At 44.2% G+C, this 14,437-nt stretch overlaps 1 protein-coding gene across 3 annotated transcripts in view; it reads right to left on the reverse strand.

Annotated features, from left to right (window-relative positions):
• The window catches only part of SCARB2 (scavenger receptor class B member 2), a 109,739-nt gene that overhangs the window by 45,380 nt on the left and 49,922 nt on the right, over positions 1-14,437 (reverse strand). For all 3 annotated transcript variants that reach the window (XM_040327839.1, XM_040327828.1, XM_040327844.1), the window contains 3 exons: positions 11,794-11,885; positions 7,092-7,211; positions 2,771-2,949 (listed from right to left, as the gene is read on the reverse strand). In XM_040327839.1, coding sequence (XP_040183773.1) covers positions 2,771-2,949; positions 7,092-7,211; positions 11,794-11,885 — 391 coding nt within the window. The remainder of the gene's footprint in view (positions 1-2,770; positions 2,950-7,091; positions 7,212-11,793; positions 11,886-14,437) is intronic.

The following is a 14,437-nucleotide window of genomic DNA, read 5'->3' on the forward strand; positions in this document are numbered from 1 at the left end:
AATATCTCTGCCGACCGCCATTTTCTTGAAGACCAAACAAGAAGAGGCCGGGTGGCTGCCAATAGCAATTGAGCTGCGGCACCACCCCCTCCCGCTGCTGTCTGTCTGTGGAATGATGTGGGAAGGGGCAGGGTGGGCGGTGCCGCAGCTCAATACCTATTGGCAGCCACCCGGCGGGCTCCTCCACTGTCCACTCTGTACTGGAATGCCTGGTGTAAGGGGGGACGCCTCTGGGAAAGCCTGGTGTACGGAGGGGCTCCACTGGGGACACCTGATGTACATCCATATTTTCATATCACAAATACAGTTCGATAGGATAGAAGCAACCAAGATAGAATCCGGTTTAGTGTTGATGTATATCTGAGTGTCATCAGCATAGAAGTGATAATTGAGCCCATGTGATCTAAACAGTTGGCCAAGTGGAAACATGTAAATGCTAAAAAGTAAGGGTCCCAAGCTTGATCCGGGAGAAACACCGTACTTGACTGAACCAACATCAAACTGGAATCCGCCAAGAGAAACAAAAAAGGGACAGCGTTCAGTAAGATATGAACAAGTACAGACATTTGGAAAAGGTCATAATAGGTAGCGTGTAAAAAATTAATCGGCGGAATCTTCTTTAGTAAATCAAAAATTGGTGCTCAGTGAATTGCTAGCCAACACCTAGAAGCTATTCAAAACTTATTATATAAACGAATATCCAAAATGGTGCAACGCAACTCTCCTTAAAAAATCTAGAGTTGCCAACATATGTGCCAACATATGTGCCAATTGACAGTATTAAGAAAAACAATGTGCATATATGACATCATATTAAATGTGCATAACAAGAATATGGTATTTGTTCTCTGTATCATACACTTCCAAACTTATAATACAGTCCATCAAAATGTCCAAATGTGCAGCCAAAATTGTGATAAGTCGATGAATATAGTTGAACTTCAAATCAACAAAAATCACCACGGTGCCAAAACTGAAGTGAATCCACCACCCATGCAAAATGGCCTCTCACCTCACCGACATGACCCTGCATTAACAGTAGGTCACACCTCACAGTTTTCCCTCTCTAGGGATAGAGTAAATTACTACTTCCAAATCTTCACTGCTTCCTACTCAGATGAGTGGATGCAGGAGTACCGAGGAAGTCCCAACTATTGGACGTAATGTATGTATAGGACGAGGAACCTAGTACATGACGTCACCCCACGGCTATCTGGGATATATGGGATATATGGTCAGCACTGCTTATAGTGCCATTTCTTATAAGTGCAGTATTTTATCCTATACATTAAATGAGAGTTTTAAACTGAGAACAGTAGGGTTGTGTGCTTTGTTTCCCTGCATGTATATTGCTCTTATCCAAGATCCAGCCATACATGTATCTGAGTAGAAGGCAGTAAAGATTCAGAAGTGGTGAAACTGTTTAACTGTATAATAGGAAGTACCGTATACTCGAGTGAGTATAAGCCAACCAGAGTATAATGCGAGGACCAAATTTTACCACAAAAAAAAAAAATGGGAAAACTTAGGCCTTGTACACACGATCAGTCTAAACCGATGAGAACGGACTGAAGTTCAGTTTCATCAGTCCAAACCGACCGTGTGTGGGCCCCATCAGTCAGTTATCCTTCGGTCCAATAGAACTTGCTTTAAAATTGAACTGATGGACTGATAACCGATAGGTCAAAACCGATGGTTAGTACGTAAAAGCATCGGTTCAAAACCCGCGCATGCTCAGAATCAAGTCGACGCATGCTTGGAAGCATCGAACTTCTTTTTTTTCAGCACGTTGTTTTTTTTTTTACGTCACCGCGTTGGACTCGATCGGTTTTTGAACTGATGGTGTGTAGGCACATCAGATCATCAGTCAGCTTCATCGGTTAACTGATGAAACTGAACTTCAGTCCGTTCTCATCGGTTTAGACTGATCGTGTGTACAAGGCCTCATTGACTAAAGTATAAGCCGAGGGTGAGAATGCAGCAGCCACTGTAAGCAGAAAAGAGGGTCAACAACGTCCATTTGCACGCCTCACTGTGCCCATTGAAAACTCACTGTGCCATACCTCACTGTGCCCATTACAGTCTCACTATGCCCGAGTACCTGCATTCTTGACAGGCGTCCATTTTTTTAAAGTCGCGGCTTCCTCCTGGTGTTCCATTCCTCGATAAGCATTTGACACTGTGTTCCGCCTATCACGGAGGTCTGCTTATCCTCGGACTCAGTTTCCCAGCAGACACTGTGTTCAGTGTTCCGCCAATCACAGACATTCTTTCATCCTCGAACAAGAGGACGTCCACGATTGGCGGAACACTGAACACAGTGTCTGCTGGGAAACTGTCCGAGTATGAGAGGCCCTCTGTGATAGGCGGAACACAGTGTCAAATGCCTATCGCAAAACACCAGGAGGAAACCGCTACTTTAAAAAAAATGGACGCCTGTCAAGAATTCAGGTACTGACTCGAATATAAGCCGAGGGGGGTTATTTCAGCCCTAAAAAAAGGGCCGAAAACCTTGGCTTATACGCGAGTATATACAGTGTTTGTAGATAAAATATTCAAACATCCTGTGAAACATTTGAATGATCTGGTCACAAAGTCGCACTCATTTAGGTTGTGAGCTGTTAGAATATCAATTTGAATGTACATTTTCTAACCATAGTATGAATGTGTAACTTCCAGATCTTTTGTGGCAGATGGCCATTTAGTTGCCAGAACATGATCAGTGTTTCTGTGGAATACATACGGCATTGCATGCAATGGAAGAACATACCTTGTTTGCATTCGCTGACATTCAGCAGTCCAGATGGCAGGCAGTTTCCAGCGGGAACACAGAAACCAGCATTGTCAGGATTGATAGTTACATTAGCAAAAATCTTTGCAGGTGGGACAAAACGGAAGGCTAAAATATCGTTTACACTTTTTGTGGAGTCATAAAGTGCGTACAAAGATCTGGGGGGAAAAAATCATCATAGAATATCAAACATAACTAAAGAACAGTCTGTGTTTAAAGCTGTACTTCATATAGATAGATATCAGAAACAAAATTCTAATCAAAGCTATGCATTAAAAATGACAAAATTACTTTAATTCCACTAATAATAGTAACTGGAACCTGACAGAGAGGGCTGGTAGTATGAGGGTTCATGTCAATGACCTAAAATGCCATGTGGCCATTCCCAAAAACACAGCATGTCTTCTTCACTTTTTGAGTCAAGTTCCATTTTAAAGTACTACTGTCATAAAGATTCCTGTATGGTAGTCCAAGTACCAAATCTAGTTACTACATGATGCACAAGTCTCATACTTAACAAAAAAAAAATTCCTTTACCTTCCCTGGCCAAACCAAATCCTCCTACATTTAGGTCTCTTAGGCCTCGTACACACGACCGAACAGGTCTGCTGAAACTGGTCCGCGGACCAGTTTCAGCAGACATGTTCGGTCGTGTGTACAGCCGACCGGACAAATGTCCGGCGGATCGGACAGGTTTCCAGCGGACAAATGTTTCTTAGCATGCTAAGAAACATGTCCGCTGGAAGCCAGTCCGTCAGACATGTTCGGTCGTCTGTCTGACTTACCGGACATGTCTGCTCGGCCGAAAGCCCTTGCATGCGAAGTGATTCGACGCATGCGTGGAAGCATTGACCTTCCAGGGTCGCGCACGTCGCCACGTCATCGTCGCGGCCACGTCACCGCGTATCCTGTCCACGCGGATTTCGGTTTGATGGTGTGTACAACCATCAGACCGAAATCTCCGAGCGGACATGTCCAATGAAAACGGACCGTTTTCATCGGACATGTCCCCTCGTGTGTACGAGGCCGTACACTTCCACTCCCAGACACTGCAGATCACAGTGGGAGTCTTTCAGCAACATATGCTGTGCTAGTAATGAGACATGTGCACACTGAAATATTTCATTTCGAAATTTTGGTTTAGTCTGAAAAAATAAATTTATTTAATTACTCCCGAAATTCGTTTTTATTTATTTTGTTTCGTTAAAAAAAGCATTTGTATGAAAATCCGAATTAAGGTCGATTATGTCAATTGAAGGCTTATGGTGTCTGTCGGATGTACTAAGAAGATTCCACAAAGCAGCTAAACTGTACGATGCTGCGATCGTACATTTCCGACCGAATGCTCCGCCCACAAGCTATAGTAGAATTCTAATGTTGTATGACTAGCAATAATATTTATTATTATTACTAGTCAACCAACATTAGAATTCTTCTATAGCTTATGGGTTGAGCATTTGACCGTAAAAGTCCGCTCGCAACGATCGTATGTTTCATCGAATCTTCATGTCTCTATAATGTCGAATCTTTTCTCTCTATGTCGAGTTAAGGTTAGGCACATTCAACCGCAGGTTTGATAGACACAGATCGCTATTGTCACTGTCATGTCGAATCTTCTATCTATATCGAACGGTTGTCACAACCAAATAAAAATAAAGCATTTTTTTCTATTTTGGATCTTTAGGATCCTGCACGTTCGTTATCGTTTGTTAAAACGAACACAAAAATTCCGAAATTCGAACAAAAGCAAATGCAAATGTCTACTAGTAATACAGAAATCAGTGGGCAGGACTAGGTGTGTCAACGTGCTGATTGACAAGCTACAGGCTTGTGAAGCAACAGTTAAGCCCTGTACACACGGCCAGGAATCCCGTCAGGAAAAAAAACTTTGGTTTTCCTGACGGGATTCCTGGCAAGCTTGCCGTGCATACAGATGGCCATTCAAAAGAACAGCGAGAACGCAGTGACGTCATCGACTACGACGAGCCGGCGCTCGACACATTAAATGCCGTCGCCGCCATATTGCTACACCCTACACTACCCTTGTATGCTACCGCTAATGCGTCGAAATCTCATTGAGCATCCGCGGGTTTACCTGGGGACAGGTAAGCATACTGATGAATGGTTTTCTTGGCAGGAAACACTCTGCCAAGAATCCCGACGAGAAAATAGAAAGCAGGTTCTCCATTTTTCTCGTCGGGATTCCCGGCAGTTTTCTCGACGAGAAAGCATACACATGCAGTTTTCACGGCAAAAAGCTCTCCCAGCAGCGTTCTTGCCGAGAAAACCGGTCGTGTGTACGAGGCTTGACAATGATACTAGTCATGCCCTCACAACATTTAAATGACTGTAGTACAAGTAAGCAAAGCTTACATGAAAGTGGCAACTATACTCTAAATTCAGGAGCAGTGCAGCATCATTGCATTACATTAAACTGCATTAGGTGGATTTCCCTGGCAGGATTAACAGGTATTTGTGAACCTTGCCTGGGGAACCAAGAAAAAAAAAAAAAAAACAGACATTACAGATTCACCCATAATTCAGCAATTACGGCCATTGGCTATAATAGCCACTAGCAATAACTGTATGTAAAATCCGACAGGCCGATTCAATCAACTTGGGTACAATCAACCTGCCCATATATGGTTTGAATCTCATTCCCCACTGAACCAGCTAAGATTCGAATCGTTTATGTTCGTGGTTAGAATGGCTGCTATTGTTGGGCTTTGTGATCAACTAGTTTATCAACAATTTATGACTTAAAGCAGAACAAAACCCACCTAACCTTTAGCTAAAGAATCTGCCACCTTAGTCTCTTTGATCTGGAGTTTCCATTGTGCTGCACATGTTATCAGTTTTGGGAAACCGTTAAAGCAATATGTTTAGTTCCATTTTAAGTATCACACTATTTTGCACTAGAGTCAATGGGGGAAATGAACAATGATTGGTGCAAGCATAATTCTTACACCACTCTCCTAAACAGAAAATAGAGCAGATGCTGCTCCTAACAAAAAGGCAAGCCCATTTGTTAGTTAGGAGCACTCTGTACCCTGTTCTATGCAGTCACAGATACAGTACAGAACAGTACAGCTGGAGCTGCATGCTCTGGATTCCTCTGCTCTCCCAGAGAAATACCTGTACCATCCCTTTAGAGCTCCGTGCTACGGTACGGACCGCCCGCGCAGGAGTGATGTCATCGCGGCGTGGCCAATCAGATGGCCGGAGCACACGAACTCTGAAGGAAGGCCAGATGAAAATGGAAACCCTGCTAGCGGTGACAGTGCGGCGCTGGAGGGCTTCGTTCTAAGGCAAGTATTTCAGAATGTGCCCATTGTGAATAGCACATTATGCCATTGTCTGGCAGGGTTTTTATTTTCTGTTCTTTTTAAAAAGGTGCAGTTTTTCTATGGCTTTAAGGTGTGATCACGATCTTTGTACTTTCAGGGCTAGATCCACAGCCAGCGGGCTTAACTTAAATGTTCCTATTTAAGTTACACCGCCGCAAAATTTCTACCTAAGTGCCCGATCCACAAAGCACTTACCTAGAAATTTGCAGCGGTGTAACTCAAATCTGTCCGGCGCAAGGCGTGCCCAATCTAATGGGGCGAGTCCCATTTAAATTAGGCGCGCTCCCGCGCCGGACGTACTGCGCATGCTCCCGACGCGATTTTCCCGAAGTGCTTTGCGCGAAGTTACGTTGCGCCAAGTTTTGATAATCGCGACGGGTGTAAAAGAAAAAAAAAAAGTTGCGGCGGGAAAAAAAAATGTTAAAAAAAATTTGACAGCGACGCGGGAAAGAAGGGTACACTTTTACATGGTGTACTAAGTTTACACTTTGTAAAAGCAGCCCTAATTTTGCGACGGCAAACTAACACTTACGGGAAAAAAACGAAGGGAAAAAGCTTTGTGGATCTCCGTAAGTGATAATTTGCATACCCGACGTGGAATTTCGACGAGAAATGCCCCCAGCGGCGGCCGACGTACTGCATCCTAAGAGCCGACAGTGTAAAACTATTACACCTGCCGGATCTTAGGAAAATCTATGCGTAACTGATTCTATGAATCAGCCGCATAGATAGAAACAGGGATACGACGGCGTATCAGCAGATACGCCTGCGTATCCCTTTTGTGGATCTGGCCCTCAGTTCATAACATCCTCTCAACTGTTATGTTAGGTTCTTCAAGGTAGAGCCAGAAGTGTTGTGGTAAAGTAGCTCATAGGACAACAGGGAACACAACAGGTTAAATAATAGATTACAGCATCTTGCAAGATTAATTTTAACAAAGGTTTCCTTCTTACCTGCACAGGTCTGATGAAAACATGTAAAGAATGTCCTTTTTATCTATCAATGGGTGAAAAGAGGTCCCATCTGTGCCATTAATCATATTGCATGTATCTGAAGACCACCATGATAGATTTCTGAGAGGGAGGAAAAGAAAAAAAAAAATGTTCAATTAAATTGTTCTAGTGTTTTGTAAGCAAAGATTGTCAAACCAATGTGTGGGATCAGGGCTGGTGCCAGCATAAGGCTTAGGATGCCAGGATGGGGGGGGGGGGGGGGGGGGTGAGTAGTACAATTCAAATCCCCAGCCACTTGCTGGGGATTTAGATTTTGAAAAAAAACATCTTCCTTCCCAAAAGTGGCGCCCTTTCTCCTAACCAGGCATGGCGTGGAAGTTTTACATAGTTAGTCAGGTTTAAATTAAAAACCAAAAAAAAAACACAAGTCCATCCAGTTCAACCCTTAAAATAGATAAATAGTAATATCATACAGTCCCATATACACAATCCCATATACCAGGGATATGCAATTAGCGGACCTCCAGCTGTTGCAAAACTACAAGTCCCATCATGCTCTACCTCTAGGTGTCATGCTTGTGGCTGTCAGAGTCTTGCTATGCCTCATGGAACTTGAAGTTCTGCAACAGCTGGAGGTCCGCTAATTGCATATCCCTGCCATATACCCACAGTTGAGCCAGAGGAAGGTGAAAAACCCCAGCAAAGCATTATCCAATTTGCTACAGCAGGAGAAAATATATTACTTTTTGATCCCCCGAGAGGCAATGTGATTTTCCTTGGATCAACTTTACCTAGAAATGTCAGTATCCAATTATATTATGTACATTTAGGAAAGTATCCAGGCCTTTCTTAAAACAATCTACTGAGCTGGCCAGAACCACCTCTGGAGGGAGTCTATTTCACATTTTCACAGCTCTTACTGTGAAGAAACCTTTCTGTATTTGGAGATAAAAAAATATTTTCTTCTAGGCGTAAAGAGTTCCCCCTTGTCCTTTGTGATGACCGTAAAATTAATAACTCAACACCAAGTTCACTATATGGACCCCTTATATATTTGTACTGGTTGATCATATCCCCCCTTAATCTCCCCTCAAGAGAGAATAAATTCAGTTCCTCTAATCTTTCCTCATAGCTGAGCTCCTCCATGCCTCTTATTTTGGTTAGCCTTCTCTGCACTTTCTCCAGTTCCCCAATATTCTTTTTGAGAACTGGTGCCCAAAACTGAACTGCATATTCCAGAAGAGGTCTTACTAATGATTTGAACAGGGGCACAATTATATCTCTGTCTCTGGAGTCCATACCTCTCTTAATACAAGAATTGCATGCTATTGTAGAGCTTGTGATCCCCCAGATCCTTCTCCACTATGAATTCCCCCAGTTGTACTCCCACCTAGAAGGTATGATGCATGCATATTCTTAGCCCCCAAGTGCATAACTTTACATTTATCTACATTAAACCTTAAACCCCATCTGCCAGATAGTCGCCCAATTTAACAGAGCATTGAGGTCGGCTTGTAAATTGGCGACATCCTGTAAGGACGTTATTCCACTGCATAGCTTGGTGTCATCTGCAAAGACTGAAATGTTACTTTTAATCCCAGACCCAATATCATTTATAAAGATATTTAAAAAAGTAAGGGTCCCAGCACTGAACCTTGGGGTATACCACTGATAACCTTAGACCATTCAGAGTAAGAATCATTAACCACTACTCTCTGAATTTGGTCTTTTAGCCAGTTATCCATTTACAAACTCATCTTTCCAAGCCTGTAGACTTTACCTTACACATTAACCATGCGCAGGGAACTGTATCGAATGCTTTTTCAAAAGCCAAGTATACCACGTATACAGCCACGCCTCTGTCCAAGGTTTTACTTACCTCTTCATACAAAGAAATCAGGTTTCTCTGACAACTTCTGTCTTTTATGAATCCATGCTGTCTGTTGCTCAAAATATTTTTTCTGGCAAGAACTTATCTATGTGGTCTTTTATTAAACTCTCCAGTATCTTCCCAACTATAGAAGTTAAACTAACAGGCCTATAGTTACTCATTAAAGACTTTGCTCCCTTTTTAATTAGATGCACCACATTGGCCCTGCACCAATCCATTGGCCCTAGTTTGCCTTACCTGCCACATGCCCGAAAACAGTAAGGGAATGCATAACTCTGCCCCCTCACTACACACTCCTGTCAGTGAGCGGGGGGGGGGGGGGGGAGGGTTTCAGGAGGATGGATATTCACCCGAGTAGACAAAAATCTTGCTCTGGCTCTGTATGGCAGGCCTCGACAAAATCCGGGTGCCAGGTCGCAATTGCGACAAGAAAGCTTAGGGCTGCAGAAGGCCGCAAAGCTGTGGCCTCATTTACCGGCCGGCGCAGGGCGCGATCATGGCGGGCCCGCGTCCGCCGGTAATTGAGGCCGCGGCTTTGCGGCCTTCACAGAAGGAAGCCGAGGCCTGCAGAAGGAATCTAGGAGTGGCCATCTTGTGGTGGCCATTGGCATTACATGTAGCAAAAAACAGCAGTTCTAATGTGTTTTTTTTTACTGCCATCTCCTTCCCTCTAATAATAACCCCCAAACATTATATATATTTTTTATTCTAACACACTAGAGAATAAAATGGCAGTCGTTGCAATACTTTCTGTCACACCGTATTCGCACTTTTTTTGGGAAAAAATACACTTTTTTAAATGAAAAAATAAGACAACAGTAAAGTTAGCCCAATTTTTTTATTGTGAAAGATAATGTTACGCCAAGTAAATTGATACCCAACATGTCACGCTTCAAAATTACGTCCGCTCGTGGAATGGCGACAAACTTTTACCCTTTAAAATCTCCATAGGTGACGTTAAAAAAACCTCTCTCTATTCTCTCTACCAATCATAACTCACATGTGTGGTTTGAATACTGTTTACATATGCGAGCGCTACTCATGTATAAAAAAAACGGTCAATAAATAAAAAGGGGGTCATACTGTGCCAGCCAAACTCAACTCTTTCTGATGTCTCTGGGTACCTTTACAGTGCCGCTTGTCAGGTCCAGTTACTAATTATCAATTTAATGTATAGAGATATAGAGATTCGGACAGGTTACCCGTTATTTTGTGTGATATTTTAATGATTTAAAAGTGTATTGTTACAGTAACAGAAGTTTATTAGTACAGTGATTAACACCACATTCACACTTGTGGCCCACGTTTTCTAATGATACCCATTCATATGTGCAACTTAAAGTCGCAGTGACTTCAAAAGTTCATGCAAAACGTTTCTCCAACTTACATGCAACTTGAGGGCCATAGAGTTCAATGAAATATGTGGGTCTGACTTTGCAGAGGGACGAGACACATCCAAGTCGCACTCAAAGTTCCATTTCAAATTCACAGGACTTTGAAGTCCTATAAGTGTGATTATTCGAGAATGAGTCTGCCCACTGCTGATAAGGTCAAGAAGGATTATTTATTGTGTAAACTGGCAGCTGCCTCACTTGTATTTTGAGTTTTTTGTTAGCTTTGGAACAGACTGAACTTTGACCTTTTTTGATTAATCAGTGATTTAATCAATGGAGACTAGTTATTCTAGCCAAGTGCAATAGATAGTTCTATTTTTAAACGCATAAATTCATTTTATGGTGTTAGTCATCCCTGTAAAATGTATTTTATCTTTATTTACAACTATATGACAGTGTGACAAATAAGTACAAGTGAGGCCCGGAAGTAAAAAGGAGAGAAAAAACATGGAAGGAGGGCCGGCATGACAGGGGTTAAAGGGGTTTGGGTCTAAGAGGGGGTTGAGCCTAGTCCGATAGGAAATATAAAGTTGTGGGACTTGAGGCTTGGTTCACACTGGATGGCGATGCGGCTCCCAGCAGGGGTCCTGTGCGTCCTGGTTCACCGTTTCAGGTCCGATTTCAGCCCAAAAGACACACAGGGCTCCTGTGCAAATTCACACCGGAGCCACATCAAAGATATGTGAAGCGGCTCCATAGAGAGCAGGTCACATTCTCCTGCTATTGCAAATTGGATGCAGGGATCCAATTCACAATAGTGTGAACCAGGCCTTAAGTGGATATAAATCCTTTCCCATACTCAGTGAAATGAACAGCCTCAAATGATACACAGAGTTGAAACAAATCTCCCCACATAAGTTTTACATGTATATCTGCTGTCTTTCCCTTTCTACACACTTTGGAAAGTGCAACTCATGTTAGAAATCTTTGTATTCCAATTCAGCAATGGGTGTAGGCTTACACTGTGTGAGAGCTGATTGGAGGAAACAAAGGAACATGCAGAGCTTTAGTCTAAATAGACAAGCTCTCTGCTCATCTACCCCTTAGCTCCCTCCCAAACACAACATTTTCAGCCGCTGTTATGTCCTGTGTCAGAGAACTTGTCAGAAGTACCTGTTTTTAACAGTCGCCGCGGTGATCCGAGTGGAAGTCCGGCTCCCCCTCCTTCTCCCGCAGCCTTCTGAGACAGATCACATATGACTGCTGCACTATTGACAAAGTGCAGCGCGGCTTCACTGCTGGTTTCCCTTAGCTAACCAGTTCCCACCCAGCCTATAGTCAAATAATGGCCAGGCAGGAGTGCTCTCATTCTGGGTGGACATGATGAGTGCCCCATGGGCCATACGGCGGTGCAATCTGACAGATCAGTGTGCCAGCCCACTGCCGGTACCATGTGATCACTGTGACCAATCATTACCTTTTATCTTTCCATTCCACGATCCGAGTAAAATCCATGTATCCCTTTGATCCACTGAGAACTACATATGTCCCATCATTTGTTGCATTCATCTGCAAAGAAACATAAAAATGCAATAATGTTAACAGCTGGCGATCTCACAGAGCATACACAATGGGGGTTATTTACGAAAGGCAAATCCACTTTGCACTTCAAGTGCACTAAAAGAGCAGGTGCTGTAGATCTAAGGGGGACATGCAAGGAAAATAAAAAACAGCATTTTAGCTTGCACATGATTAGATGATAAAATCTGCAGAGCTTCCCCTCATTTCAGAGCTTCCCCTCAGATCTACAGGGGTTTACAGATACTGCACTTTCAAGTGCACTTGTAGTGCAAAGTGGATTTGCCTTTCGTAAATAACCCCCAATGTGTTAAAATAAAATACTCCTAAAATTCCCAACAAGTGATACAGGTTCGCCCTCCTATTTTTAGCTCAATGAATGCAAAATAACACACTATTAAATAAGATGCCAATTTTTAACTCATACGCATTCACCACTTCCAATAAATATGGATGTTGACTACAATTTAAATGTATTAACTAAATACCTATAACAATGCAAGTCAAGTCGATTCAATTGAAGGGCCCTGTGAAATTCTCTAAAAAGCCACACCTTCTGGAAGACACCTGAACCGCCTAGGATTTTTACATGGACAACAATGGCGAATGCTACTCTTCCACTGTATAAGCTCACATATATGGGCCACAACTGCCCCAAAAAGTTTCAGAAAATATGGTCGGCATGGGTAGAGGCCAGACACCTTTACGGTATAGTCTGTATAGAGGCCCCTGCTTCTCCCCCCTCCTTTTATCCCTCCTCGGATCCTCTTTAGTGCACTGAAATTAACCTCACTGTATGCACCCTGTGCCCATGACATGTTACAACCCTGGCCAAAAGTTTTGCGCAATTGCACAAATATTAATTTTAACACAAAGTCTGTTTAGGATGGCAATTTGCATATACTCCAGACAGGGGCGTAACTAGAAATCACAGGGCCCCATAGCAAAATGTTGTATGGGGCCCCCCAGAGCCGCCCTAGTGTCAATGCAGCGTGACCTGTGCCCCATACAGCGTGACCTGTGCCCTATACAGCGTGACCTGTGCCCCATACAGCGTGACCTGTGCCCCATACAGCGTGACCTGTGCCCCATATAGCGTGACCTGTGCCCCATATAGCCTGGCCTGCCTGTGCCCAATACAGTCTGAACTGCCTGTGCCCCATATAGCGTGACCTGTGCCCAATACAGCATTGCCTGTGCCCAATACAGCCTCACCTGTGCAGAGGAAGAGGCAAGCCGGCCGGATCAGCAGAGAGCGGGATTGCCCGCTGTAATAGCTTTCATTTGAATTTCCCGACTTCACGGGGCTCATCGTCACATAGCCCCACCTCTTAGCCCAACGCCTTTGATGACGTCACATGTCCGACACTGGACCGGCGTTCTGTCGATCAAAGGTGCCGGACCAAGAGGTGGAGCTATGTGACATGAGCCCCAGGAACACTGGAAGTTCTAATGAAAGCTATTACAGCGGGCAATTCCGCTCTCTGCTGATACGGACAGCCAGGGGCGGACTGACAACTCATGGGGCCCCCGGGCAATAGGAGATTATGGGGCCCCCAGGCTTAGAGATGGCCACCATCTTTTTTTTTTATGCAACATGAATGTGGGCAAACCCATGCGGAGAGGCACCAAGCTCCGTGACATGCTGAGTGGCTTAGAGTTGGTGACCCACTAAATTCACCAGAAGCCTCTCATGGGCAAACAATTGCAGCCTCACTGTGCCCCATTAAATGCAGCCACTGTGCCCCATCAAATGCAGCCACAGTGCCCCATCAAATGCAGCCAACTGTGCCCCATCAAATGCAGCCAACTGTGCCCCATCAAATGCAGCCAACTGTGCCCCATCAAATGCAGCCAACTGTGCCCCATCAAATGCAGCCAACTGTGCCCCATCAAATGCAGCCAACTGTGCCCCATCAAATGCAGCCAACTGTGCTCCATCAAATGCAGCCAACTGTGTTCCATCAAATGCAGCCAACTGTGCCCCATCAAATGCAGCCAACTGTGCTCCATCAAATGCAGCCAACTGTGCCCCATCAAATGCAGCCAACTGTGCCCCATCAAATGCAGCCAACTGTGTTCCATCAAATGCAGCCAACTGTGCCCCATCAAATGCAGCCAACTGTGCTCCATCAAATGCAGCCAACTGTGTTCCATCAAATGCAGCCAACTGTGCCCCATCAAATGCAGCCAACTGTGCCCCATCAAATGCAGCCAACTGTGCTCCATCAAATGCAGCCAACTGTGCTCCATCAAATGCAGCCAACTGTGCCCCATCAAATGCAGCCAACTGTGCTCCATCAAATGCAGCCAACTGTGTCCCATCAAAATGCCGCCAACTGTGCCCCATCAAATGCCGCCAACTGTGCCCCATCAAATGCCGCCAACTGTGCCCCATCAAATGCCGCCAACTGTGCCCCATCAAATGCAGCCATTGTGACCCTCAGCCCCCCACATGGGGCACAGTTGGCTGCATTTGATGGGGCACAGATGCAGCCACCGTGCCATTAAATGCAGCCAACTGTGACCCTCAGCACCCCCCA

This window comes from Rana temporaria, chromosome 1 (assembly GCF_905171775.1).
Source record: "Rana temporaria chromosome 1, aRanTem1.1, whole genome shotgun sequence".
Lineage (NCBI taxonomy): Eukaryota > Metazoa > Chordata > Amphibia > Anura > Ranidae > Rana > Rana temporaria.